Here is a 26860-nt window from a genome sequence, read left to right on the forward strand (position 1 = left end):
AAAGACCATTTGTCACGTCTACTATAAAACCTGATAATGCTTACATTTTAACCTTTCAACAATCCACTGTTAACCCATCATTGTCAAATAACCAACTAGCTGCTCTTCAGAACCATTGGAAACAAACTTCAAGTGATTTCTCAGCAATTATGAAGTCTACACTTAGACCCAATTACTTTTCCGACATACCAAATTTAGAAGGGTTGTTTAAGCAAGCAATACGCCCTTCCTCCCAGGCACCAATAAAGGCTCCTGAATCTGTTAGACACTATATGACAACAACGTCAACAACGACAACCCAACCTCCTCTTAAACGTAAACCTATACCTAAACCTTCGCCAGAAATGACCGACTACTATTATGACGATGAAGATGTTCAGTATTATTATGAACCTATGGTGAAGCCAAAATATATGCCGAGTACTGAAGTAAAACCGCAACGCCCGCCCATGGCTCAAAACTATCATGAATATGATGACTCCAGCGAAGACACAGGTGACTTGAAAAACATAAAAGGAAATTCCCTTGCTCCTCGTAGACCAACAAACCCAAACTCTCTCTCCGATAGTGTTACCAAAAATCATAACGATGTATCAGTTGTCACAAAAGTTCCTTTTAAACAATCATTGAAACATATTAATGGAAAAATACCCGTTCCTGTGATGGGGTATGATTTTCCAGATGGAACGCACCAGCAATTAAATGAATTGTCTATGGTTCACCATTTACGAAACAGAACATATTACATGCGAGTTCCTAATGGTAACGACCCTTACACCTTGAAACCACCTAAATATCTTAACCAGACTACTTTGAGGCCTTATACGTTAAGACATAGATTAGCTAAACCTACAACTTTAAAAGACAGTGAGACTCAAAGTGAAGAAAATAAACAGACGCGAGGTCGAATTCGTCACCATAATATCGTAGCACAAATGAAATTAACTACTCCATCTGACAGCTCTAAACAAGAGACCCGTTACACAAAGACCAGTCACGATGACAAAACAAACAGGTAAAAATATACAACTTAAAAGGACTATTTACATTGAAACTAATATTGAAATGATTGATCCCATACCTCACTATGAAACTGACTTATAAAAGGCACTATATTAATATTTTCTTTCTCAATTAACTGTGACTTTGACTGACTTAAGTTGACCAAGGAGATGATTTTGACTAACGGCTTTGTACATACTTCCGCGGTATTCATTACGTTTAAAGCGGTATGTTAAATTAATATGTGGATTTTACAGTTTGGAACCCACTGAAAGCATTCCACCATCATCTTTCTCGGCCAGCCCTCGCCCCAAAATGCTGTACAACGGTTCTCAGGCATACAGTCCTGACCAGTATGATCCTTATTATGCTGTTTATGACGAAGATGGTGAATTATACAAAGATACAGGTGAATTTTAGATTTGATGATACAAGTGAAATATTTAAATAATAAAAATATGAAACATAATCTTGTACATATTTTTAATAACTATTACTAAATTTAACTTAAAAACATGTGCTTAACATGTGGAGTCACTTTTGTAAATATATATAAAATAATAATCATATCACATTGAGTATTGAATTATAGCTCAAGTGAAAAAGATCATTTATACCTTCTTACTAATTTTAACTTTGACGGTTTCCATAGCAATAAATCTCTACTAAAAGAATCTTTGATAACCTTTTAATGTGAACAATTATGGTGTTTGGACACTTAACTCATTAACGGGAGAGTGGTGGGTGTTGGCAGATTATGTGCAGCAATATAACGTAGGCTCACTCCGCCCGGCAGTCCAGCAGACGTACCGTGGCACGCCACCACCGGCTCGCCGACCTGTAGAGTCCTACACGCCCAGACCCGTACTCCCTGACGACTACGATGACGCACTCATTCAAGGACAGGTACAAAAACAATATATTACAAGCATTTTTAAATGAGTAAATTTTCAATAATGTAACTCCCTTAACCTCTCGGCAATATCTCACTTGAATCACAACTTCATAAAATACTTATAACTCACCCACAGATTGTTTCTCTGTCTGATATAGATAAATTTCTTGAATTTATGCAATTTTTTCCCTTTTTCAGATACCTAATCAGAATCAGTATCAGACAGCTATTCGTCAACAGACAAGGTAATATTTTATCTACAGTAATTTGAATTAATTTAATAATCAGTTACCAATTTCGTCTTAACTAATATTAAACTATGAATTAGGGGCGATGTTAATGAATTGGGCTATGATCATGTTCCAAGCAGCGTGAGAACAACTATTTATGAAGCTACATCCCTAAGCACAACTCCTCCAACGACAAGCACTACCTTTACCACTACTACCACTACTACCACGACTTCTACCACAAAACGTCCAACCACTGCACCCTTCAAAGAAACAATAACTGTGACTCGTTTTAGTCCAAGGTACTTTTAATGTACACAGTATTACATCATTGCCTTCATTCAACGCATCATGATACCATCGAAACTAACAACATTTAGACGACACATCAAAACATTTATCACCTGTCACTAATATACTACCAATTCAACGTCTATTAGTCTTATAACAATGTTTGTGATTTAACAGCTAATCTTTACCATTACTAACGGAATTGGTTTAAGGTACTATGCAGAAGAAATTGTATTTATTGTGTAAAATAATTAAAACTTGTAGGAATTTTATTTCACTAGCTTATATGGTGTCTTAAAAATTATGGTAGCTGGATAGAAATGATGAGAGTGCTTTATTTAATAACAGCAAGTATTTGATTATAATATACCCTACAAAAACTTTGCATACGAATTTTTATAGGAAATTTTTATGTAGAACTGGAACTAGAAAGGTTTGTTTTCCTATTCAACAGATCGTCAACTGATGAAAATTCATTTCGCGATTCCAATCCTATCGAAAAGCGAACAAATCTTAATGAATCCACCTCAACTCTTCCCGCAACTTTATCCTCTCGTATAAACTTTTCGTCCCATGCAAAACCCTTTGAAAAGACTGACAACCTTAACAGGTTAGACGATAACTTACCCTCGACTGATAATTTACCGACTCGCAAACCAGTTTCTAGAGTAACACCAAACAGTGAACATAATTTAAAAATTGTTCATGACAATTATAAACCTGTTAATAAAAAAATGATATCGTTAACTACAGGCTTTTCTATTCGACGAAATTCAAATGATACTGATAATCCTTACACATTGACTGTAAGAACAAAACCGTTTGAACCATTTACTGCGCCAGTTAAATCTTCCAATAACAATGTTAATATTAAAAAACAAGATATCCAGAGGTATTATTACGATGTTGACAAATACGTAGATAATCATAATATTGAAAATGATTCTAATGTGACTACATTAAAAAGTAACAATAATGAAAACGTAGAAATCGCAGAAGTTAAGGAAGTGTCAAAACATAAGCGACCCCACGTAAAAGTAACACCCACACCAAAAACAAAAATAAGAATTGATACTACTCCGTCAACAACAGATTCGACAAAGTTTTACCTCAAAACAGTACGTAAAAGGCCAGCAACATATACCAACCCTATCGAAAATACCGTTTCGTCAACAGATAATATTAAGTTGGACGATATTGTAGATTCAGCGATTCAGGATGAAGAAAAAATTGAGAAATTAGAAACCATGCAATCTAGTACGTCTAAGTTTTCTGATGACCAACTAGACGATAAATACTTACATAATAGACAGTGGGATGAATCTGTTATATCACCCTATGAAACGCTCAATAACTTACGTAATAAAGAGACCGAACATGATTTAGAATATACATCAACAAGTACTACTAGCACATTACCCCCGAGACAATTCTTAGATGGCTACGTTAACAGAGATAAGCCAATAACACAAAAACCCTCGTACTACACGTATCGCGTTGCAGATGAAGACGTCTCAGATCAAACAACTGAAGTATTTAATGGGAGAGTAAGAAATATTATTAAAACATTTTTCAATAGCTTTACAAGTACGCCCCAATTTTTAGAAACAACATCCCTCTTCTCAACACCCCTACCAAAAGAAGAAGTTGTTAATATTGGCTTTCAAAAAAAGAAAATAAAGTATGCTGAAGATAAACCTGTTCGAAACAATATTAAATATCTACAAATTATTACTGAGCCAAGTGTAACAGAAATTCTTCCAACTATTGCAAATCTCCCGGAACCGGTATCTGAAGTGACCGATTCATTCATAACATCAACGTATAATACACCACCAGTTCTTCCTCCCAGACAAAGTGAAAAAAAACAGAGCCATACGAGTATATTAGAGAGTTCAACTGTAAATGAATTTGTTAACATACAAAAACCTAACTCTTACGAGTCTAAATTCTCAAAGTTTGTAACACACAAACCAGACAATTTCAAATCTGCTAAGTATACAAAGATACTTAGCAAGGAACCTTTAGTTGACGATATAGTCACTACACAAGCTTATGATCGATCATCAACCACGACTTTGTCTAACATTGATATTAAGTATAGTACAAGTGCGAAGTCAATGGAACTCCAACCAATAATAGTTAGCGACATTGCTTCAACTACAAGCACGACTAAATCGACGACAACGACAAAAACTGATTACGACTTGACTTCGACTAAAAATTTACCTTTCCCAACTCGGGTATCGCGAGTCAATCCCGCCATAAAGTTAGCGGTGAAAACCCTTGGAGATGGGCGCAGGAGTTATCAATCGTCGCCAAATTGCTCAACAGACAACCGTCTGCAAGCGAATCCAAAATGCAACGAAATCAAATACCAGAGGTATATTTGCTGAACGGCTAATAATTAGCAGCCTGATGAACTTTTCATACTTACATGTCAATGGTGGAGGCTTTTGTCTAAAGTCAATGTTGCATAATTTTCTGCAGGCCGAAATAACTGGCATGAAAATGAACCTTTCCGAAATCTTTTAAAATCACCTTCAGCCAAATCTATCGCTTAGCATTCTCTTCTTTCATTGGGGGACTTCCAGTCGGTTGAGTTGAATTCTACCATTGTTAACTCCTGACGCGAACATTTCCTTCTCTTTGTCACTTGCACCGAAAGAACACGATTTTTTTCGTTGTCAACTTTGAGTCACAAGTAAGAAAGTTCCTCAATGTAGCTAATGCACCGTTTAGTCTCATCGCAACTCATCAATAAGCACACAATCATTACGTATTATAATAAGTTATTTTAATTTGCATGTTCTGTTATATACTTTTTTATTATTATAAACCAGTAAAAATATAATTCTGCATTATGATACATATTGTCATAATAATTAATTTTAGAAACAATCATTATATCAATGTTGAACTTCGCTTTAACCTTATTCACGCATACTAATAGAAATTGTTTATATTATGTGTATGGTTATAATCATAATTATTTACAGACCAAGCAACACACGTGGTCGCGGTTCCGCGCACTATTCTACTGGATCTGATTCTCCTCAACAAACTCCTAACCGAGGAACTCCACCAACGTTAGAATCAAATATTACATCATAATACCATGCTTAACATCATATGCATTTTTATATTGATACCATACACCAAAGATTGCTTTTTTTTCATTATTTTAAAACCGACAAGTTTAATTGTTAATTGGCGTTTAATTGTAATTTGGATGTTGTATAACACAAAATGCACAAAGGTATTGAAAATATTTTATTTGGTAATGAAGTTCTGTCCAAAACTCTTCGGTTTTATCTTTCATTCATATATATTTTCGTTTGAAATCAAGAATATCAGAAAATAATTGAATGTTTTTGTAACAGCCGCAGTCGTCCAACATTAAAACCTTCAACTGCTATTGTGTCTAAGACAGCTGAAGCCCCAGATATATACACCATACCTCCAAGCCGGCCCGCACCAGTATACCCACAACCATTGCCAGACAAAACCGCAGCCAAATGCAGAAAGGACGTCTGTCTTTTGCCAGACTGTTTCTGTGGCGGAAAGGATATTCCTGGTACGTAATTCTTAATTGTTTTTCTATTAATGTTAATTATTGTTCATAAAGTTTGAAGCAGTAAGTCTTTTATTTACATTTAATCAGTTTGCTAAATATCTCAGGAAATTTACCCGTCGACGAAGTACCTCAAATTGTACTAATTACGTTCGACGATGCTGTGAATGACTTAAATAAAATGTACTATGAAGAGTTATTTGAACGAGGGCGCGTCAATCCAAATGGATGTCCTATTAGCGCCACGTTTTATGTATCTCATGAATGGACAGATTACAGTCAAATTCAGAATTTATATGCCGATGGCCATGAATTTGCCTCCCACACTATATCGTAAGTTTGTTTTCACGAGCTGCTTACTGGGCTCTATTTTGGAAGTCTTTGAGCTGTCGATCTACGGCTCCTGCTAATTAACCATCTCCGTCTTCTTAGGTATATATAATAGGTAAATTGGGATTATTATTAATACAAAATTTCTTTCTTCCATTCTCTTTCTATCCAACCTATAACCTGCTTCTATCTTCCTTCTCCTGGCACACTTGACACAACCAAAAAAAACCACTTGCACGATCACGTTCCGTATCCTACAATAAACAGGCGATCTTCCCGTCGAGAGCGTACCGCAAATAGTTGTGCTGACATTTGACGATTCGGTAAATGATCTCAACAAGGGATTGTACTCCGACCTGTTTGAAAAAGGTCGTGTGAACCCCAACGGTTGTCCCATCTCAGCCACTTTTTACGTATCACACGAATGGACCGACTACAGCCAAGTTCAGAATCTTTATTCAGCTGGACATGAGATGGCATCACACACAATATCGTAAGTCAACACAGTACTCGGCACATTGTTCAGAATATTATTCACACTTTATTAATATTAGAATTTAATTTTCTACTTTCTTTATAATAATATGGGGTTCTGGAACTTCTACAATTCTCGAAACTTTTAGGATTTTGGAATTAACTGCATGACTAATTAAGTTCTTGAATATTGAATCGGTTGTAGTAATAAAACAGTATTATATATGAATACTTAATTCTATTGAACATGGTATCATGGTATACTAATAAAAATTTAAATATTTCAGTCATAGTTTTGGTGAGCAATTTTCTCAAAAGAAATGGAACAGAGAAGTAGGGGGGCAAAGAGAGATATTAGCCGCATATGGTGGAGTAAAACTAGAAGATGTAAGAGGAATGAGAGCCCCTTTCCTTTCTGTCGGAGGCAACAAGATGTTTAAAATGTTATATGATTCCAACTTTACATATGATTCCTCTCTACCTGTATATGAAAACAAACCTCCCAGCTGGCCTTACACGCTCGACTACAAATTGTTCCACGATTGCATGATTCCACCTTGCCCAACGAAATCATACCCAGGTTAGTAGCAGATTAGTAGTATATATCTATAAAATTGTTAGAGAAAATTGAGAGAGAATTAGTGAGAATTTGCTCAAGAAAATGCAATAGGATGATACCAAAAAAATTTTAAGTTATTGTTCACGCGACGAGATTTTAGCATAAAATACGAAATAAAAAACTACTTGTTATTAATGATGGACCTCTTAAAGATGGCACAATCAGATTATAACTACATAAATATAATTTTTCAGGTGTTTGGGAAGTTCCTATGGTGATGTGGCAGGACCTGAATGGTGGCAGATGTTCTATGGGAGACGCTTGTGCTAACCCATCCGAGGCTGAGGGCGTCTACAAAATGATTCTGAAAAACTTCGATCGTCATTACACTTCCAACAGGTACACTTTCTATTGATTTTGTTTGGAATGCGTTCTATTCTTCAGTATATATAATATGGCTTCAGCGGGCGACTCCCATCACTGAGGTCGTAGCTTAGATCCCCCGATGTGCACCAATGAAATTTCTTTCTATGTGCGCATTTAACATTTCGAACGGTGAAGGAAAACATTGTGAGGAAACCGGCTTGCCTTAGACCCAAACAGTCGACGACATCCGTCAGGCACAGAAGGCTGATCACCTACTTGCCAATTAGATTAACAAATGATCATGAAACAGATGCAGAAATCTTAGGCCCAAACTTTAAAAGGTTGTGTAGCGCTATTGATTTATTCTTTATTTTTAATATATATATGGAAATGAAATGCTCTGACATTTCAAAGTAGGTAATAAAAATGAATGATAAAACACCTTATCATCTATTGATTCCTCATCCCCCTTTTTCATTTCTACTAAAATATTTATTATAAATACATATAACACGACTTTATTATAAAAATACCCAACATAACTCACGTAGCAACAAAATAACACACAAGAAAGTCTCTTGCTTGTGCTTGTATTCGGATGAAACATATATTATTTATTCCAGAGCACCATTTGGTCTCTTCTATCACGCTGCCTGGTTCACTCAGGCTCATCACAAGGAAGGCTTCATCATGTTCCTGGACTTTATTAACAAAATGAAGGATGTATGGATTGTCACCAATTGGCAAGCCCTCCAGTGGGTCAGAGACCCTACTCCAATATCCAGGCTTAACAGTTTCCAGCCATTCCAATGCAATTACCAAGTAAGAAAGTTTTTCAAGAAGATATTTTCCAGGAATATTAAGGACTATGTTGACGATTAAGCGTTTGCTGCACAAATGTCATATACCTAATGCAAATAATCATGAGGTTTCTCTAAAACATGTAAAAATTATAAATAAATATTCTACTCGTACTTTCCTTTGAACTTTAATTACAGCAAAATTAAAGGACTTAAAGCAAGGGAACATCAAAGGCATATGTTTTTAAATACTAGAAAACAATGAAATTTGTGAAGCAAAAAATAAATCAATAATTAACTTAAATCAAGTATGTAATATATTTAGTTATTTTAAGGATATTAATGGAAGCGGTAAAATTGTGAAAATAAACCATATATTGGTTACAACTTTAAGTTACTAAAGTCACCATCTCATTACAGGGCCGACCGAAGAAGTGCAACAACCCAAAGGTCTGTAACCTTTGGCATAAATCCGGGGTACGATACATGAGGACTTGCCAGCCGTGTCCCGAGATTTACCCCTGGACGGGAAAAACCGGTATCAGATCCTCGCGTATCGACAACGAAATTGAAGATAAATAAATTTAAGAACTCGCATGTTTTTGATCCACTAACTTAGCCAACGTGGCATGGATCAATAAGGCAGAAATTGTTTTCTCCAAAGTGCCATGATGGTCACAAAGCAAACAATTTCGTGTGATTCGAATTTGTAGTAAATAAATTTAATATAGGAATTGTATTGGAAACTGTGATATTGTAAGTTTTCAATCATCTAGGATGAGAAACACTTCGAAAACTGCCTATTTTAAGTTTGATAGATAAATACTCGGTGCAATGTTTTGCAATATATTACATAATTATCGAATTTCATTGCTTCATGTTTCAAATCTGATAACTCTGGTACAAAAGCCATATTAAAATTTAGACATTTCTTGCCAGCTTTGTGGTTGACACTGCCTCTTTGTAAATATAGTTATTTTAGCGTAGTTGTATGATTTTCTAGAATGAATGAATTTAAAGTGGGTTGTGGAGACGTCTGTTTACATCGCATAGATGAAACACACGTCTTTACGACTGAAAGTATTCTAAAATAACTCCGAAAATTAAATTTTGAAGCAAAAAGTCGATTATTAACGCTTGATGCGAAGCTTTTGCTTGCGATATTTATAACGATTAGATAAGTATTGTAAATATAGGGTAATATTTAATATGTGTAGTTCCATTTTGTACAATTATTTTTGTGAATTCCTACCGATGCGATTCCCCGATTTGACTTATGCGTTGTTTAAGCAAAATGTAATGTGATTTTTATAAGACATTGTAATTTGAAAATGATCCAGAATAAAATTATTTAATTTGATATATTTCTTTTTATTGCCTATTTGTATATCAGTTGCCCCGGGCAACAAAGTCATAAAAGTAAAATCTTTAGTGTTTAGGAAAAATAAAAGAAGCTAATGTTATTTTTAGTAGGATTCTACATACATACATGTCATACATAAAGACCATTTATTATTTGACTCAAAATGGGACATTGGTTTAGCCAATTAAAAAAAACACTTTTTCAAAGTTATTTATTTAGAAAAAGTTGTTGGCTTAAAAGTTACGAATCACAAATTGTACCCTAGTTAGTTCAACAGAAGAACACATTTGACAATTTTGAGTCCGACAGTTCATTTCGGGGACACCGGGACTCGTAATTGGAAAAAGGGACAGTCCCGTTCAACGGCACGTCTGGTCACGAAACTCATAAATATATCAAATGAAAGCATATTTTTTCCTATTCGATGATTTGAACAGTGTTGTTATTTAGTAAAAATAACTAAGTGTAAATGGTAGTAATTTATCTAATTAGATTGGAGAACAAAAGCTTTTTTTTCATAGTTTCGTTTATTACGACAGCACATTTTGGCGAAAGTGTAGAACGTTTAGTTTTCGTTAACTTTTCGCGGAATGTTTTGACCTTAATGAAACAGGGATCCATTATTACAACTCTTTCTTCATTTTTCAAGTGTCACATTACCTTTTTATAATTATTTGGTAGAAGTACAATCTAAACTAATATATTCTATATGGTTGTTGCGATCTATTTCAGGGGAGTACGTACTCTTTTAACTTTACCCAAATTTTAATTTTACCCAACCTAACATTGTGGGCAAAACAATAAAAAATTGCAGAAATTCTGACTAAAATTACAGCTTTAGTACATCACCCAAGGAAGGCCAAATGAGAATGATGTTTCCTATAAATAATGTAGATTTATTTTCAAAGAGCTTATAGATTTATTGGACGAGTAACAGTGTTTGCCCAGTGGCTACAACGTGCGTTCATCCCTGAGGTCGTAGGTTCAGCTTTGCACCAATGGACTTTTTGTTTATGTGCGTATTGAATTCGACCACGTGTGTCAGGCACAGAAGGCAGATCACCTTGCCTATTATAAAAAAAATGACCACAAAACCGATACACAAATACACCCAGACCTAAAAGACTAGCGCCACTGGTTTTTTTCAAGGTAACCTTCGGTAATGAACTATGTTCATAAAACAACGAGGTAATAAAAAATTCAATTTTAATCATAACACCTGTCTTTTGACATTCTACCTCATTCAAGGTCTAATATTCGTTACATAAAAGAGACTTCCGTAAAAGTAAATACACTGATAGATTCAAAATGAACGTGTTAATTCTATTATATTCAACATGTTTTATGTTCTGGCGTGTAAAAGGAGAGATTGAATACTATCCATCGATGGGCGAGATAAAAAAAAATCGCGATACACAAAAACTTCAATTACATACAAGATTTAATGTGTTACAAAACTCGAAATATGTAAAGAAACGTGGAGCAGATCCAGTATTTCACGGTCACCCAAAAACAAGAGAAGAGCTCTGGCGGGAAAGATTCTTGCCAAAAGATAAAAATGTCGATCAAGTGCTGTCCCTTATACGTCTCATCCACAATATCACACTTAAATATTTAACTGATTGTACTCCTGTTCTTCTTTATGATAAGCAGATATTTTCTGAAACCAAACTGTTTCAAGACCTCTTAAGATCTTTTCCTCTGGCCTATATTCATGGTTACATTGATGATAACAATCGATTAGAAGCACCCAACATTATTCATGCTAAGGATGAGTGCCTGCATTTTATTTTATTCCTTACTGATGTTCAGAAATGCCATAAGGTCCTGGGTACACAGTCTTATAGCAAAGTAGTGGTGATTGCGCGATCATCTCAATGGGCTGTACAGGAGTACTTGGCTAATCCATCATCCAGACTGTTTATTAACTTACTGATAGTGAGTCCCAGTTTTAAGGATGACGATGAAACTTTAGTAAGTATTCGATAGCTGTAGCAGTTAACAATTATAATATATATGAGTGTGCGTATGTTATGTATTATCTTAAATATGATTAAAAAACTTTCATAATTGTGTCAAATTTTACAGCTGACCACAATTTTAAATATAATAACTAAAGAAACTGAACATCTAAATAGTTATCGTTTAGCTTTTAATTAGATCAATTTACATATTTAAATAATGATTTTAGTGAGATAGCCCGAGTCTTGAGCATATTTTGAACAAAACAAATGTATCTTTTTAGTTGCCAGTGAAATGTTTTTGTTAACAGGAAGCGTCATACATCTTGTATACCCATGTTTTGTATACTGATGGTTTAGGTTCTAGTAAGCCGCATATACTTACCTCATGGACACATGGAAAGTTTACGAGAAACATAAATTTGTTCCCATTAAAAATGATGGATGGATACGCTGGTCATAGGTTTTTGATTGCGGTGGCAAATCAGCCGCCTTTTACTATTAAAAGGTAATACGTACGCCATTTAAGATATTTAATTGTAATGTCCCAATACGATTATTAGGATTTTTTGGAATACCTGGCGAACGATAAATTAAGATAATTTATTTATATTCACGTTTTTCCTGCACATAAGTTTGAAAACGACCAAGGAGGAATTTACAGTTTTTGACTATAATATTTGGTACTCGGTCCACCAAGATTTCAGAATCAATTTAGGAAATTAATAGTTAGATTAGTTGTCTGGAAATCGCCTGGAATTGACAGTCCCTATTAAAAAGCCATCATATTATTATGTAACGACGAAACCCAACGATATCTGCAAGGTCGAAATCCCTACGGATTCACGGTTAAACTATTATTTGGGGTGGAGAAGTCACCATATTATTTAGGCAAGCTATATAAAGTGATATAAATAAATAAAAGTCGAGAAATGTGTCTGCTCCATTTTAAGGTATAGGCAAACAAACCTTTTAATTAGTTTACTACAGCTAAATATCACGAAGTAATAGAAAAACTAGAAAATAGGGATTGTCTTATCTAGGTCCCTAATCGATACCGCAAGTGGTGCAATCAAGACCATTTGGGATGGAGTGGAAATACGAATAATGAAAGTGTTAGCAGAGAGGAATAATTTTTCTATTGAATTTGTTGAACCACGAGAGCTTAATTTGGGGTAAATAATAACTATAAATGTTTATTTAATTACTTAAAATACGAACAGTACAACAGTGTTTATATTTCTACCGATAAAGGCCTCTTCCTGGAAACCCTTTTCCAGGTTTTCTTTGTTCTTTGTCTCCATTTTTGGCCATTTCGGCCATTACATTCCATAGGGTTATCTAGTACAAAGCCGGCCTCTCGATCTTGTATTCATTTAGAATAAATATGAACTGAAATATTTACAAATTACATATTAATTCAAGATATTGCTCTCAGATTTTAAATTAGATGATCTTTGGGTCTAAGTTTTTACAAAAAAAATTGTACAAGAAATATTTTTAAAAGGTCTCATGTTATATTCAGTACTTAGATGTTGTTAAAAATGGACTGTACTAACTATATATTTATTAAAATATCTGATTATTAGACCGGGGGACTCAGTAGCCAATGAAGTGGCTTCAGGACGAGCAGACATAGGTATAGCTGGATTATATACCACAGCAGAAAGGTTTAGAGAAATGGATCTAAGTTTTGGTCATTCTCAAGATTGTGCCGCGTTTATTACTTTGGCATCAACTGCGTTGCCTCGGTATGTTAAAAATATGTTATAGTCTCTTTTAATGGAAGAGCTAGGTAATTGACTATACATATACTACATAGAATTTAGAAAGGCGACCGCTCAACGTCCAAACTTCTAATATTAGGTCCTTACATATAAAATTGGCGTTTTGTATGGGAGGAACCAAAAGTCGAATATTTTTAAATATAATATATTTAATGAATCAAAGTATGAACCATTGTTTCCTATGCACTTTTGCCATCTCATATGTAGTTCATTGATCTCTTTACTAAAAAAACCAGTCGGACGGGAATCAATAAGATCTGTGAAGGCGATTTGGACTGCCCCATCAGAGTTAAATTTATTCCCTTGCAAGAAGTTGGCCAAATTTTGAAAAAAATTGTAATCTGTTGGAGCAAGGACCGGGGAGTACGGAGGACGTCTTAGATATTCCAATTGAAGCTCTTCTAATTTGGTAGCCGTCTGTTGTGCAGTGTGTGGTCTAGCGTTGTCGTGAAGTAGCAGTGGCGTGTAACGATTGACCAGCCTAGGTTTTTTAGCCGCTAGCTTTTCCATCATGGTTTGCAATTGCTGACAATAGACATCAGCCGTAATAGTCTGGCCAGATTTGAGAAAACTGCAATGAACAATACCGGCACTAGTCCACCAAACGCTTACAAGTAACTTTTTTGGGGTTAATTTTCGCTTGGGGCAGGATTTGGCTGGCTGGCCAGGATCCAACCAGTGCGCTGAGCGCTTCCGATTATCGTAAAGAATCCATTTTTCATCACAAGTAATGATTCGGTTTAAAATACCTTCATTATTGTGCCGGTTCAGTAAAGTAACGCAACAGTCGACGCGCATTTGCCGGTTTGCTACAGTCAATTCGTGAGGTACCTTTCAAGCTTTTTAATCTTACCAATTTGCTTCAAGTGAATTAAAACAGTTTTATCACTAACACCGCAGCCTGCAGCTAACTCGGACGTGGTTTGTGATGGGTCCGCTTCCACAATAGCCTTCAATACTTCATTATCAACTTTGGTCTCAGGTCGTCCACGGGGCTTGTTCTGCAGGTCGAAATTTCCAGAACGAAAACGTTGGAACCAAAAACGAACTGTGTTTTCTTTTGCAACATGACCGCCATACATCATCAATAACCCTTCGAGTCGATTCCGCAGCACTAGTGCCACGGCGGAACTCGTACTCGTAAATAATGCGATACTTTAATTTTTCCATTTTGTAAAATGAGTGACGCAAACAGAAAAAAAAACAAATGAATGACGGTCATCGAAGCACAAATACATGAGTAAATAGCTGTACAAATTATAATTTGAAATTCCTAACCAAAGAGGAGGTATTTGAGGTCGACAAAACGCCAATTTCATATGTAAGGACCTAATATTAATTGACACAAATCCCTACAAAATGCAGCGAATTTATTACTACCATGTTTTAATCTGGGATTATAGATTTATCCTTATTATAAAAGCAAGTCCATACGAAATTTGTCATTCAAATGACAACGACGCTTTGGTATTTTGAATAAAATATTACTTTCCAGGTACCGCGCAATTTTGGGACCATTTCATTGGCATGTTTGGGTGGCATTAACCTTTACATATCTGATTGCAATTTTCCCATTAGCGTTTACTGATAGGCATACACTAAGTCATTTAATCAATAATAGTGGTGAGGTGGAAAATATGTTTTGGTATGTCTTTGGGACTTTTACGAACTGTTTCACATTTGTTGGGAAATACTCCTGGAGTAAAACTGATAAGGTTACAACTAGGCTCTTAATTGGTAAGTGGATGAGAATTTTAAAATGTTAAATTTGCTATTTTTTTATGCTTAACTCGAATGAAATAGTGCTAGGTTTGTTTCGCTGTTTTTACAATAGATGTAATTAAAATGTGTATATCATCACCTGCGTAATATTTTACAGGTTGGTATTGGCTATTTACTATAATCATAACAAGCTGCTATACCGGTTCAATAATAGCATTTGTAACTTTACCAATATACCCCGAGACGATTGACACTGTAAGTCAACTTTTGAGTGGATTCTTCCGAGTAGGAACATTAGGTGAGTTTCGTCTTTATTCATTAAATTCACAGCATTTTTGCCCAATTAACTACGTTGGCCATCAATGTTAGGGGTATATGACATTTTTCACATATACATACGTGCACACGTATTTGTTGATTTTATGGACACACTTTTATTAAGAGTCGAAACTAAGTGCTATGTGCGAATCGGATTCGTACCTCCTTTCACGCAGTAGTCAGTTGCGATTTAGATTAACTTTAAGGCCAATATTCACAAGAAACGTTAAGGCTGACTCCCGTACGTTAAAAATATACTGATTTTCGACACACGGGAGTCATCAGAATCCTTTCTTCTGAATCTCACCCCTCTTCACGATATTTTCCAACGCAACAAACTGGAGTTATTTAAGGAAATAACTATCCATCACTCTTCCTTTTTTAGTGTAAATAACTTTCGTGACACTTTGTGTTTGATTTTGTTATATTAAATTCTAAGTTAAAACAATTATAGTTTCGCCAGGAACTAAGTGTCATCGTTAGGTACCATATCATCTCACTAAATCTTTTGATGTATATGTCGCAGCCAACTAGCGTAATCAGCCGTTCAATAAAACACCATCAATGTTGTGGTTTGCCGACGCCATATTGACAGTTTGAAGAGTTTCGTTTCGAGTTTGAGAGTGGCAGAAAGTGGAACTAAATATAAATAACCAGTCCACAGGCTAGGCAAGTAATGAAACGTTATCGATCAAGTCATTTGCCTAGCTGTTTATTCAACTGGCTAAACATCTTTCAGGCCGTTACTTCAACGACGCCGTTTAGTTAAAAGGCTAGGCTGTTAATTGAACGGCTAATTAAACTAGCTGGCTGCGACACATACCTGACATTTTAAAAAATTGTCTTCAGAAAGGGGAGGTTGGGAAAGATGGTTTGTAAACTCATCAGATCGAGCTACGCGGAAACTGTTGAAAAATTTAGAATTTGTACCCGATATTGAGACTGGAATAAGAAATGTGACGAAAGCATTTTTCTGGCCGTACGCGTTTCTTGGATCGAAGGCAGAGTTGGAATATCTTGTCCAATCGAATTTTTCGATGTCTGAGTAAGCTATTCAATCAATGATGTTGTTGAATGCAATTTTCTTATAACAACGTAGGTGTAAGAGCCAAGGCTGTACATTTTGTTCAATGAGATTATATTTATGACTGAAACGTCGTAGTTACTCGCGAGTATTTCTGGCACATTCTTAAGCATTCATTTAGAATGAAATTATTTGACATTTTAAGTAAATGATGTTTCATAGATCTAAACGCGCGGTCCTGCATATATCAAATGAATGCTTTGTGCCATTCACGGTGGCTTATAGTTTTCCTAACAATTCTGCTCACACTGCAAAGTTGAGCATGGATCTAAGGACTATGTTTCAAAGTGGGATCGTTGATAAAATAACGCAAGACGTGATGTGGGAAATTCATAATAAAGGAGGAAAAACACTACTGACGGTATGTAATACAAAGTAAATTGAACTTAAATTATATGGATAACAGAAAGAATAGGAATGAGTATAATATTCGAGTAAAAAAAGCTACAAAATACATGACGCTTAACCCTTTTATTTATTTGAGTAGTTTTGGTCTCGTCTTTTAAGTCGTAGGCTCCTGGCTGTGCACCAATGGACTTTCTGTATATGTGTATGTGCATTTAAGATCGCTCAAACGGTGAAGGAAAACATCGTGAAGGAACCGGGCTTGCCTTAACCAACCCAAAAAGTCATGAAACAGATATAGAAATCCGAGGCCCAGACCTAAAAAGGTTGTAGCGCCAATCATAGCAGTAATAAAAACTATAACAATACGTTTAGTAGATTGTACACAGCTTGATGATGATTTACCGCATGTTTTCCTTTACCATAAGGAAAAATGTTAGTTGCTCATAGTATGGACATTATTAATATTAATCACAATATATTTCAGACTAGATCATCTACACTCTCATCCAATTCGATAGAAGAAAAGGGTTTGACGTTGGAAGACACGCAAGGAATGTTTCTGTTACTAGGCGCCGGATTCTTATTAGCTTCAATTGCACTGTTATCGGAGCTGTTGGGTGGGTTCTCGCGTAGGTGCCGACAGTTGAGAAGAAGACTATCTACTACTGAAGAAACAGAAACTTCTCGAAACGATAGCAGACTCTACTTTAACACAAGATCGATCAGTTTCGAATCAAAAGAGACCCTTGATGGACAGATCATACACGTTAGCCAAGAAGCTATAACAATACATAATAATTACGATGGATATGATTCTAGAAAGTCAAGCTCTTTGGATTTGGATAAAGAAGTTGAAAGAATTTTCAGAAGAGATGAAATGAGGAAGCTCCAATCGAAGTCTATAGATGAGAGAGTTAATACAGCTTCGAAGGTGTTCGGTGATCAAGTGTTTGATTAAATGCGAATATTGGTAAGAGTAGAAATAATTTATTTAACGTTTAACAAATAATTTAGTAAACTTATTCTCTGTTCCAATCTAAAATACTCATGTTTTGTTAAAAATATTAGTTTTGTTTCATTAGTTGTAGAAATATGACTTTGTCGTCATGACATGTAATCAATAAATATCGTGATTATTATTCCCAAAAAAAGGAGTTTATGTAACTTTAAAGTATTTTCTTCTGTTTTAAGTTCTCTATTCTCAGCAGAAATTCAGTTTGCAAAACGGTTCCGTTGTAGAAGTTAGGGTAAATTTAAAGGTACTAAGATATACTATAAGACAAAATAAACAACAAAAGTGACATCCAACTCTTTATTATCCTTCGAACAGTCATCAAAATAATTTATAACAATTTTCTAACACTGTCCATTAACATTAGTTCATTCAGCCACTGAGATGTTTGAATCATTTACACAAATTGCAGAAATGCCTCATGGCCCGGCCTCAACTTACAAAATAATTATAATTATGACTTAACTCACCTCCGAAATACCGAAGGCGCTATCAATAAAAATATCGATAAAATACAACAGATTTGCATTCTTTGTAAATTCAAACGAAAATATAACTAAAACCTACCTAAGCAATTGTTACATGTATTGCACAGCTGATGTTTTACAATTGAAAGTGAATTCGACTGAGTATTCATAAAAGGATATGTATAGTCCTACTATCTATTTGGGTTGTTCGAGTGGCTGTGAGGCAGGGGCGACAGAGGACAGACACATCTAATGCACGGAGCTCGATGACCACATATTTACTTATGACTAATGTTTCATAAATGCAATGATCCCGCACTAAGGGAGTCGCCGCTGCCTCACAGAAGGGGCAAACATACAACGGCACATCTAAAACAAACCAAGCTTTACAAAACACACAACACAGTTGTGCGTGAAATGATTATCATATACTTATAGTGAAATCATTGCCGATGCAAACCTCGCAACATCGGAAATAATGCTCCCAATACCAGCTTACTGTTTTAGTCGATATAATAAAAGTGCAATCGACGAGTCTATGTAGTTTTACATATAAATATGGTTATAATACTTATGTCCTATTCGGATAACCGACACAGATTAAATAAGTTTCGTGCACTTCCTTAAAGGTATCGGCTGCGAGAGGAGAAACGAACGCTCAATACATCACAACAATTTTAAACTATTTAACGATAAGGGATTAGCCAAACGATTTGAGCAAATCTCAAAGAATGCACGGGGAAAGGAACTTGAGGGCCGAATAGTTCGGAAACATCGATACGACAGTGCGGTTACTAACAAATTTTTACAAGAATATCTCCCTTCGGGAAAACGTTTATGGTATTAAAATATTCTAAACGTGTATATTATAATACAATGCGAAAATACATTCTCCATCCTTCAGACTTTTGAACTTCAAACTGGTTACATCCCTGTACACAATATTTAACAAATATACAAAATTTTGTTATTGTGACTTGAAGGATTACTCTAAATATGTATTAAAATAGTGATTTTTACATACAACAACAATCGTATAATTTTGTATTTACATTGAACTTATGTTTATATGTGAATAGTATATGTATTGAAAATAAATATACGACCCAAGACAAGCGACAGCGTATAAGCGAACATAAATTAGCGTAAAACAATCGAAGTATGCACCATTGGGGAAAGGCTAGGTCTTGGGTTTTTAGGTGTGAATGTTAGCTACGATATACATTAGAACCTTTTATGGGTACACTTAGGCACTGTAAGTAAGGCAACTACAGTGTAGGTAACAGTGGCCAAAGCACAAAGATATCATAGCATTAAGAAAACTAAAAATATATCTCATTAATCTGTTTACACAACATCTAAAAATAGGGATGTGATTTGTAGTGCAATATTAAAATATGTCATTTGATAAATATATTTTTGTGTTTTAGCCTATTATAATTTGTGTTTACAATGCTTCAGATCACATTAACAAAACAACCAGTTTCCGACCGCTAATCTAATCGTACTTCTGAAGTACCAGATAAGTAGGTGATAAATTGACTTCAATATTTGGTCACAAGAAACTTCGAAGGCGACATAGACCTTGAATCAATACCGAATTGTAGAATCTAATTTAGTGTATATACCTCGTTATACCAAGACTGCTTAGGGTGCGAATGAATCATAAGATTTTTAAAGCTTCGTGTGGTACATTTTATCGTCTAGCTAACATTACCTACTAAATACATAACATTCGTACCTAACGGGACGTGTATACATATATGATTCTTGTGTATAAATACGATATATAACATATGTGATGATGCTACACTTACAAAGATCGAAGTTCGGATGTCACACTATGATATTAGATGGCACAAAAAACTATAAAACACTAAAACAAAGTCAGTTCCGTCTCAACTTGCACCGTAGTGTCCTCTTCACCTCCCTACAGTTCACTCACTTGACTCAAATTGACTACATTTAAGCTAAACAGACAATGGCACGGATTGCACGTATAACATCTATATACAGAGGAAATTAGAATGCTACCTACGGGTCCAACGAAGATCGTCTAAGTGTAACATGAATTACGTATAAAGGGTTGTCTAACCTGCCCTCGAAAGAGCGTGTCCGGGGACGGGGTGAAGTGCGACAGGAGGCCTGGGGCCTTCCGTGGCCTATTCGGGGCCTAGCAGTGCGGGTGGAGGGGCCTCGAGTAGGGCCCGTAGGCCTCGGGGCCTAGCTATGTGGCCCAACCCTCGATGCGCGGCCTCTTCGTGTGTGGCTGCTCATAGTCCAGCGGCACGGCGCTGTGCCGCATGTCCTGGCCTGCAGGCGAACCCAGGTTACTTGAACTTATTGAACCTGATGATTATCCATCGTTTTGTTCATTCATCTTTCATTACTTAATGCTTACTAGGTTTAAAGTCAACGTTTGTTTCAATTGATTTTTTTATCTGTGCATTTAATCCAGCTCGAAACAATTTTTAAAGGCCGGCAACGCACTTGCGAGCCTTCTGCAATCAACAATGTAAGTGTCCATGTGCGGCGGTATCACTTAACATCAGGTGAGCCTCCTGACTGTTGTCTTGTATTAAATTAAAACGGACAGACCAAATTTATATCGTTTAAAAAAGAATAAACTGACAAAGGAGTTTCCACTATAGACTCCTGAAATCAAATTGTATTTTCCTCCAAATGTTTTATGGATTTTAAGCCAAGTTGCTGATCAGTTGTCGCCGAGACGCGCATATCAAGTAACACAACATTGGTCACAATAAACTCACCATCAATAACGCCAGAAATATGTGCGGGCTGCGGTGCGGGTTGTCCTCTATGTAGGTGGTCAGGCGCACGTGGCGGCGACACTGGTTCGGCTTTTATCTTCACGTTGCTAGGCGACGCGGCCGGTGGGGGCGTCCCGCCACCTAACACTGGCAAGCTGCTACTGTAAAGAAAAGAAAACAATATGTTATTATATTAATTATTGTACAAATATGTGATGTATAGATGTATAAATGTTTCTCTTACATTCTTCATGATCTGTATAAGCGTTGATTTGGCCTATAGTTGTCGGTCCTGCGCCCGTACTTGTACTACATTCGTGACAAATATCGTGAGATAGATAAAAATTTGCGCACACGCATATGCGTATATGGCAAGTCGAAATAGAAATAGGCCACCGTAGAGTTTATCATGTCGTAGGTCGATCTTATTACTTTATAATGTTACGGTTCGATGTTACTTATACAATAATATATAAGATACATTTATGTAGGATATATCAATTTAATTTAACCAATTTATAGTTTTTTGTGAGACCAAGGTTAGGGCCAATTTTTATATACTTCAAATGAGATATTTATATAAGAAACAAAGAACGATCTACCACCATGACATGTACCAGTAAAAAATGATATGATTTAATTTTAACAAGCATATACTTAACATTTTATAAAATAATTTGCTCATATTTTTAATTAATTAATATATACATAAATATGTATATAATAGATTGATACATTATGTAATTATATATATATATCTCAATTCAATCTTCAATCAATCAAGCTCTAATTATCAGAATTTCAAACGTACGAAGCATTTCTGCTATAAATTCATGGTTTCTTTTTTTTATTATAGAACAGGGTTAAACGGGCAGGAGGCTCATCTGATATAAGTGATACCGCCACCCATGGCCACTCTCAATGCTAGAAAGCTCGCGAGTACGTTGCCGGCCTTTTAAGAATTGACTACATGACCCTAAGTCGAATTGATTTTGAAAATACTTCAGTGGGCAGCTGGTTCCACATAGTGCGCAGCAAAAACTGCCTTAAAGAACGCTCAGTTGTGGAACGTCGAGTTTCACAGGTTCATCAAAAACAACGGACGTTGTTGCGATAATCAATCGACTGACTTAACCTAAACGCGTATCAAAACGTAATTTCGTGGCTACTCGTGCGCAATCAACCGTAAATAATAGTGAAAGGTACTGTAACTGTTCCTGCATTTTGTACTCGACTGTACAAGCTCCGATAGCCGTGATCGTCTAGTGGTTAGGACCCTACGTTGTGGCCGTAGTAACCCAGGTTCGAATCCTGGTCACGGCAGCGAAAGCTGTCTCGGCGGAGATATTTTTTTAATTTTTCGATTATACCTAAAGGATTACACCTTACGTATCCTTACCTGGCTACGTATTACAGTTGTAAGTTAACTGTACTTAAATATATTTAAATTTGGAATAAATTCAAAGATCTAATTTAAAAAATATAAACAATATGTATGGCCAATACAGACCGTTAATTCTTTGTTATATATTTTTTCCTATGAAGATGGTTCTAAAAATTATTTGAATTTTAATCATTATTTATAAACCTTGAGTTGTAAAGAAAAAACTGATTATGTAGTTAATTATCTTTTTTCGTTTTCTTTTTAAACGTGTTCTTAAGTTTTTTAGTTTGCGACAAGTCAACCGTGAAATGAAACGTCATTTTGTAGAGTGGTATGGCTACTTTCATTTACATTTGTATCTGCTCCGGTAGCCGTGATCGTCTAGTGGTTAGGACCCTACGTTGTGGCCGTAGTAACCCAGGTTCGAATCCTGGTCACGGCAGCGAAAGCTGTCTCGGCGGAGCATTATTTTTTTACAATTTTTCTTTTTAAAAAATGCCACACACACCCACCAAAAATTTGCCATTATTATAGTTTATGGTAATAACTGAATACGCCCCCCCCCCCAAAATCTCCGCCAGTTAAAGTTTGATATAAAACCTTTTCCAGTAGAAAACGCAAATTAAAAAATTCAAATTGGGCACAGACATGTACCTGTTGTGCTGTAGTGTATGCAGTTGGTGCGCGCCCCATGATAGTCCAATCCCCATGTCTGAGCTCATGCTGAAGTCTTGTGGTCCGAAATTTCCAAGTCCTGGGTAGCTTAGCGGTGTCTGAAAATATTATCGTACACCATTACTAAGGTACTTCGCATACTTCGAAATAAATAGACAGACACATTTATGTATTTACGCTCCAATTCAAATTCTGTATTTAATTAAAAATTAAAAAAATATTTGACAAGTATGCCCGTGTCTGTAGTAATTTCTAGTTTCAAAAATTTGATAGTGATAATAAATTTTAATTTGGCCGAGAGTCTATATGCCTATACCAAATTGTTTTCTTCTTCATTACAGTAAAATAAATTGAAAATTTTAAACAATTATTAGAGAGAAGCGAACACATGACCTTTGTGTTATACACGTGTACATAATATTTTTTTAAGTTTTTATTAGGATTTAAGGTTAATTAATTACTATTTTTATCGTATTTTCGCTATTCATTATAGTACAAAAAAGATATATATTTTTACTTTACACATGGTAACATGCTTATAATTACAATATGTTAAACCTTGGCCGATTAATTTTCTTTATGTACACGTTTTTTAATTATACATAGTTTTACTTGTGAATATATCGCAAAACATCACGTCAGTTATTATTTTATTAAAATTATTTTAGCACTTTATTCAGTAACACTAATACCAGTAGCTCAACCGTAAGTGTAGGAGTCAAATATTTGCAGGCTTAGTATAATCTTTCAAATATTTCAGGGCGTGTTACATTTGCGTTTAAAACATAGTCACAGCTATAGTAAAGTTTTATTCACCTATATTCTGTTACCAGTTAGTTCCCTGTTTGCTATTGTAACATAGCATACAAAATTTCCCAATAGCTTTTTGTATTCTCAAGAGTATCAGATAATACCAAGATTTGTTTCAGTAATCTCGTGCTAAATATTTAAAGAGTTCTTACCTCTCCGGTATACGAGATATCATCTTGTGGCGGTGGCATAGAGCTGGGTATGACGACGCGAAGGTTGTTATGCCGTGGTGAGTGGTGCGGCGGGGGGGCATGCTTGTGGGGATGACGGTGGGGCGACGGAGCCGGTCCCGGGGAGGGGGAAGGGGTACAACCGGCGCCCAAAGGCGAGCCGGAACCTGGGTATCCGTTTGACATTTCCAGCATCCCACCGCTTGGGTACACTGAAACAGGGAAATTACGGTATTACTCTACGGTAATAATTCTATAAACAACGGGAATATATTTATTTGAAAAAGTTTTTTAAGTTTAATAGAAAATTTTAAGTTATCTACCTTTTTCCAAACCATTTGAAATGACGCATTGCGCGTTTCATTAAATAATTTTTCTTTAATTTTTGTATAAAAAAAAACAAAAGTTTACACAGGTATTAAAGTATCTGGATCAATCGAGCAATAAGAAGAAATTTGTTGTTGTCACATTGTTTATATTTAAACTTGTGTGGGTAGAAGAAAAACATCACTAATGTATCTCATACAAAATCAAAAGAATGCAACGTAGTGCATAGATGCATGTGAGTGCTTAGATTTAGAACTTATAGGTTAAGAAGGTTGTAAATACCTGAATCGGTTTCCGAAGACGAGGGCCGTGGACTGATAGAGGTGTGCATCTGAGGACTAGCCTGTAACAGTGATTGGTCGTAGCTTCCCACTGGAACGCTGACAGGAAGATTATAATTGCTCCCTGCCACTCCAACTCCCACGCTCCTCCCATTCAACTGGTTCCTTTGCATCATCATTTGGAATTCTTCATCAATTTTCGAGTACTTTGCTTCAGTGCGGGGAGTCAGGTTGTATTCCGGTTCCGCTTCAGGGCTGTCTGGTGACATCACACCGTTCTTATGCTCTTTCTTCGTTAGCGCCTGAAAGTGTCAGCGAAACGAGCTCAGGTGGCTTGACAAGCCAAGTACTTAGAACAGTGTTTTGTAGTTTACATGCGTACACCCTCAATTAGTTGGAGCCACATTGGGTAAAGCTTGAGAGAAAAGATTTCTGGAGTATAGTAAAGGCTTTTTGTAATTCTTAAAAAAAGAAAATAATTTATACGCGTGGTTGTAATTGAATCAACTAAGCTAGAATCAAATTCTATTAGCCAATTGCGTTTGTTCAATAGAAGAATAAAAAAAATAGGAAGTGACCCAAGGTGGCTGTTGTGTTTAGTATTGGAGGGTAAAACAAAACATCAAAACTACACAGCGGTATTCTAGTACGTGGTAACTTTATAGCGTACATATGTGTGTAGTGTCAAATGCAATGATACAACACTGACTTCTCCCATCGGATCACCAGGGCCGGTTAATTCAAATAAACAAAACCCATGCTGGTAAAACATAAACAATTGGGGTGTATTAGTAACGTCTGGTGTTCCGAACTAACAGGAACTAACATGCCTTCGTGTTTATCTACTGTGGTATTTAAATTTCGAATTAGTTTACGTTTAGTACAGTTGCATGTGAGTATAAGCTGTTAATGGTATAAGTCAATATTGCATAGACACTGCATTGATCACGGGCACACAAATGACGCCGTACTTATTGTACCTCGATGATGTTCCGGTTGGTTAGCGACTCGTGCGGCTCGTTGTACTCCGTGTACTTCAGTAATACCTGGAATTACAATTACAATTATGATTTGGGATGAGAAGTCATTTATATAGTATTATGCTAGTCATATCTAGTGTGCAGTTTTAGGGTATACATACAATAAGCTATGGTTTATGTCAAATGGAGCTTTTTCCTGCTTTTCTCCACTTGCTCGGACATTTAACTCAAAACATTCCATTGTTCAGCAGAATTAGGTATAAGTTAATTAGTAGGAACCTATAAGCTTCAAGTAATCTAGCGGATATAAAACGACCACTATATGGTCAAAAACTTGAAAAGCACTTTTTGTATATTTAAAAATTCTTGTTAAGATAAATCAATGTTTCTAAAGAAAATAATATAAAACCGGAAACAATAAAGCCCAAGGCAGACCGATTTAAAAAATACACATTAATAAAAAGTTAAACTCATAAACAGTGCGAAGATAAAGAAACGATTTTAAAAAGGTTAAGCACACATAAAAACTTAACTTATATTAAAATACTATTAATTTATGTTGAATAATAATTTGTAATGAGATAATTATTACAAAACTTAAAACGTCAACTTTAATAGGCTTAACATAACGCTTTGTGTGACATTCAATTTGGAACGTTAAGTGGCTTAAGCTATTAATACAATTTATTAAGTTTATACATTATTTGAAAAATCTAAATAAAATACTTTTATGGGAACTGTACCTATTTGGTATTCGTGTCTATATAAGGTACTGAGTATTGTAATGAAAGGCTTTTCAAGACACGACTATTTAATACGAATGTTAGTACAATACTAATCTATATTAAAACATCAATACATTTAAATCAATTATGTAGG

At 35.6% G+C, this 26860-nt stretch overlaps 3 protein-coding genes and 2 non-coding genes across 13 annotated transcripts in view; 4 read left to right on the forward strand and 1 right to left on the reverse strand.

The window, feature by feature from the left end:
• Positions 1-9881, forward strand: part of LOC123714033 (mucin-4-like) — a 78096-nt gene extending 68215 nt beyond the window's left edge. The window contains exons 5-16 of one of the 5 annotated variants that reach the window (XM_045668051.1): positions 1260-1411; positions 1757-1908; positions 2096-2142; positions 2226-2429; positions 2873-4801; positions 5418-5507; positions 5802-5995; positions 6590-6815; positions 7084-7376; positions 7610-7754; positions 8345-8543; positions 8942-9881. In XM_045668051.1, coding sequence (XP_045524007.1) covers positions 1260-1411; positions 1757-1908; positions 2096-2142; positions 2226-2429; positions 2873-4801; positions 5418-5507; positions 5802-5995; positions 6590-6815; positions 7084-7376; positions 7610-7754; positions 8345-8543; positions 8942-9103 — 3793 coding nt within the window. In that variant the 3' untranslated portion in view covers positions 9104-9881. The other 4 variants (XM_045668052.1, XM_045668055.1, XM_045668053.1 and 1 more) reach the window with 4 other exon arrangements.
• A 3540-nt stretch (positions 9882-13421) lies between these two features.
• LOC123714405 (ionotropic receptor 21a) lies at positions 13422-18062 on the forward strand. The gene is made up of 6 exons (XM_045668645.1): positions 13422-13596; positions 15128-15369; positions 15512-15652; positions 16522-16717; positions 16919-17117; positions 17589-18062. The coding sequence occupies exons 1-6, from the start codon at positions 13526-13528 to the stop codon at positions 18060-18062; spliced, it is 1323 nt and encodes a 440-aa protein (XP_045524601.1). The 5' UTR covers positions 13422-13525.
• A 340-nt stretch (positions 18063-18402) lies between these two features.
• The window catches only part of LOC123714025 (myocyte-specific enhancer factor 2), a 49939-nt gene continuing 41481 nt past the window's right edge, over positions 18403-26860 (reverse strand). The window contains exons 4-9 of one of the 5 annotated variants that reach the window (XM_045668030.1): positions 25982-26047; positions 25003-25303; positions 24376-24605; positions 23393-23511; positions 21355-21512; positions 18403-20932 (exon numbers count right to left, since the gene is read on the reverse strand). In XM_045668030.1, the coding sequence (XP_045523986.1) occupies positions 20811-20932; positions 21355-21512; positions 23393-23511; positions 24376-24605; positions 25003-25303; positions 25982-26047 (996 nt within the window). In that variant the 3' untranslated portion in view covers positions 18403-20810. Of the gene's footprint in view, positions 20933-21354; positions 21516-23386; positions 23512-24375; positions 24606-25002; positions 25304-25981; positions 26048-26860 lie in introns of all 5 variants that reach the window. The other 4 variants (XM_045668029.1, XM_045668028.1, XM_045668031.1 and 1 more) reach the window with 4 other exon arrangements.
• On the forward strand, positions 22606-22677 carry Trnah-gug. The gene has a single exon. It is a non-coding gene; the product is annotated as a tRNA-His (tRNA).
• On the forward strand, positions 23109-23180 carry Trnah-gug. The gene has a single exon. It is a non-coding gene; the product is annotated as a tRNA-His (tRNA).

Source organism: Pieris brassicae, chromosome 9 (assembly GCF_905147105.1).
Source record: "Pieris brassicae chromosome 9, ilPieBrab1.1, whole genome shotgun sequence".
NCBI lineage: Eukaryota > Metazoa > Arthropoda > Insecta > Lepidoptera > Pieridae > Pieris > Pieris brassicae.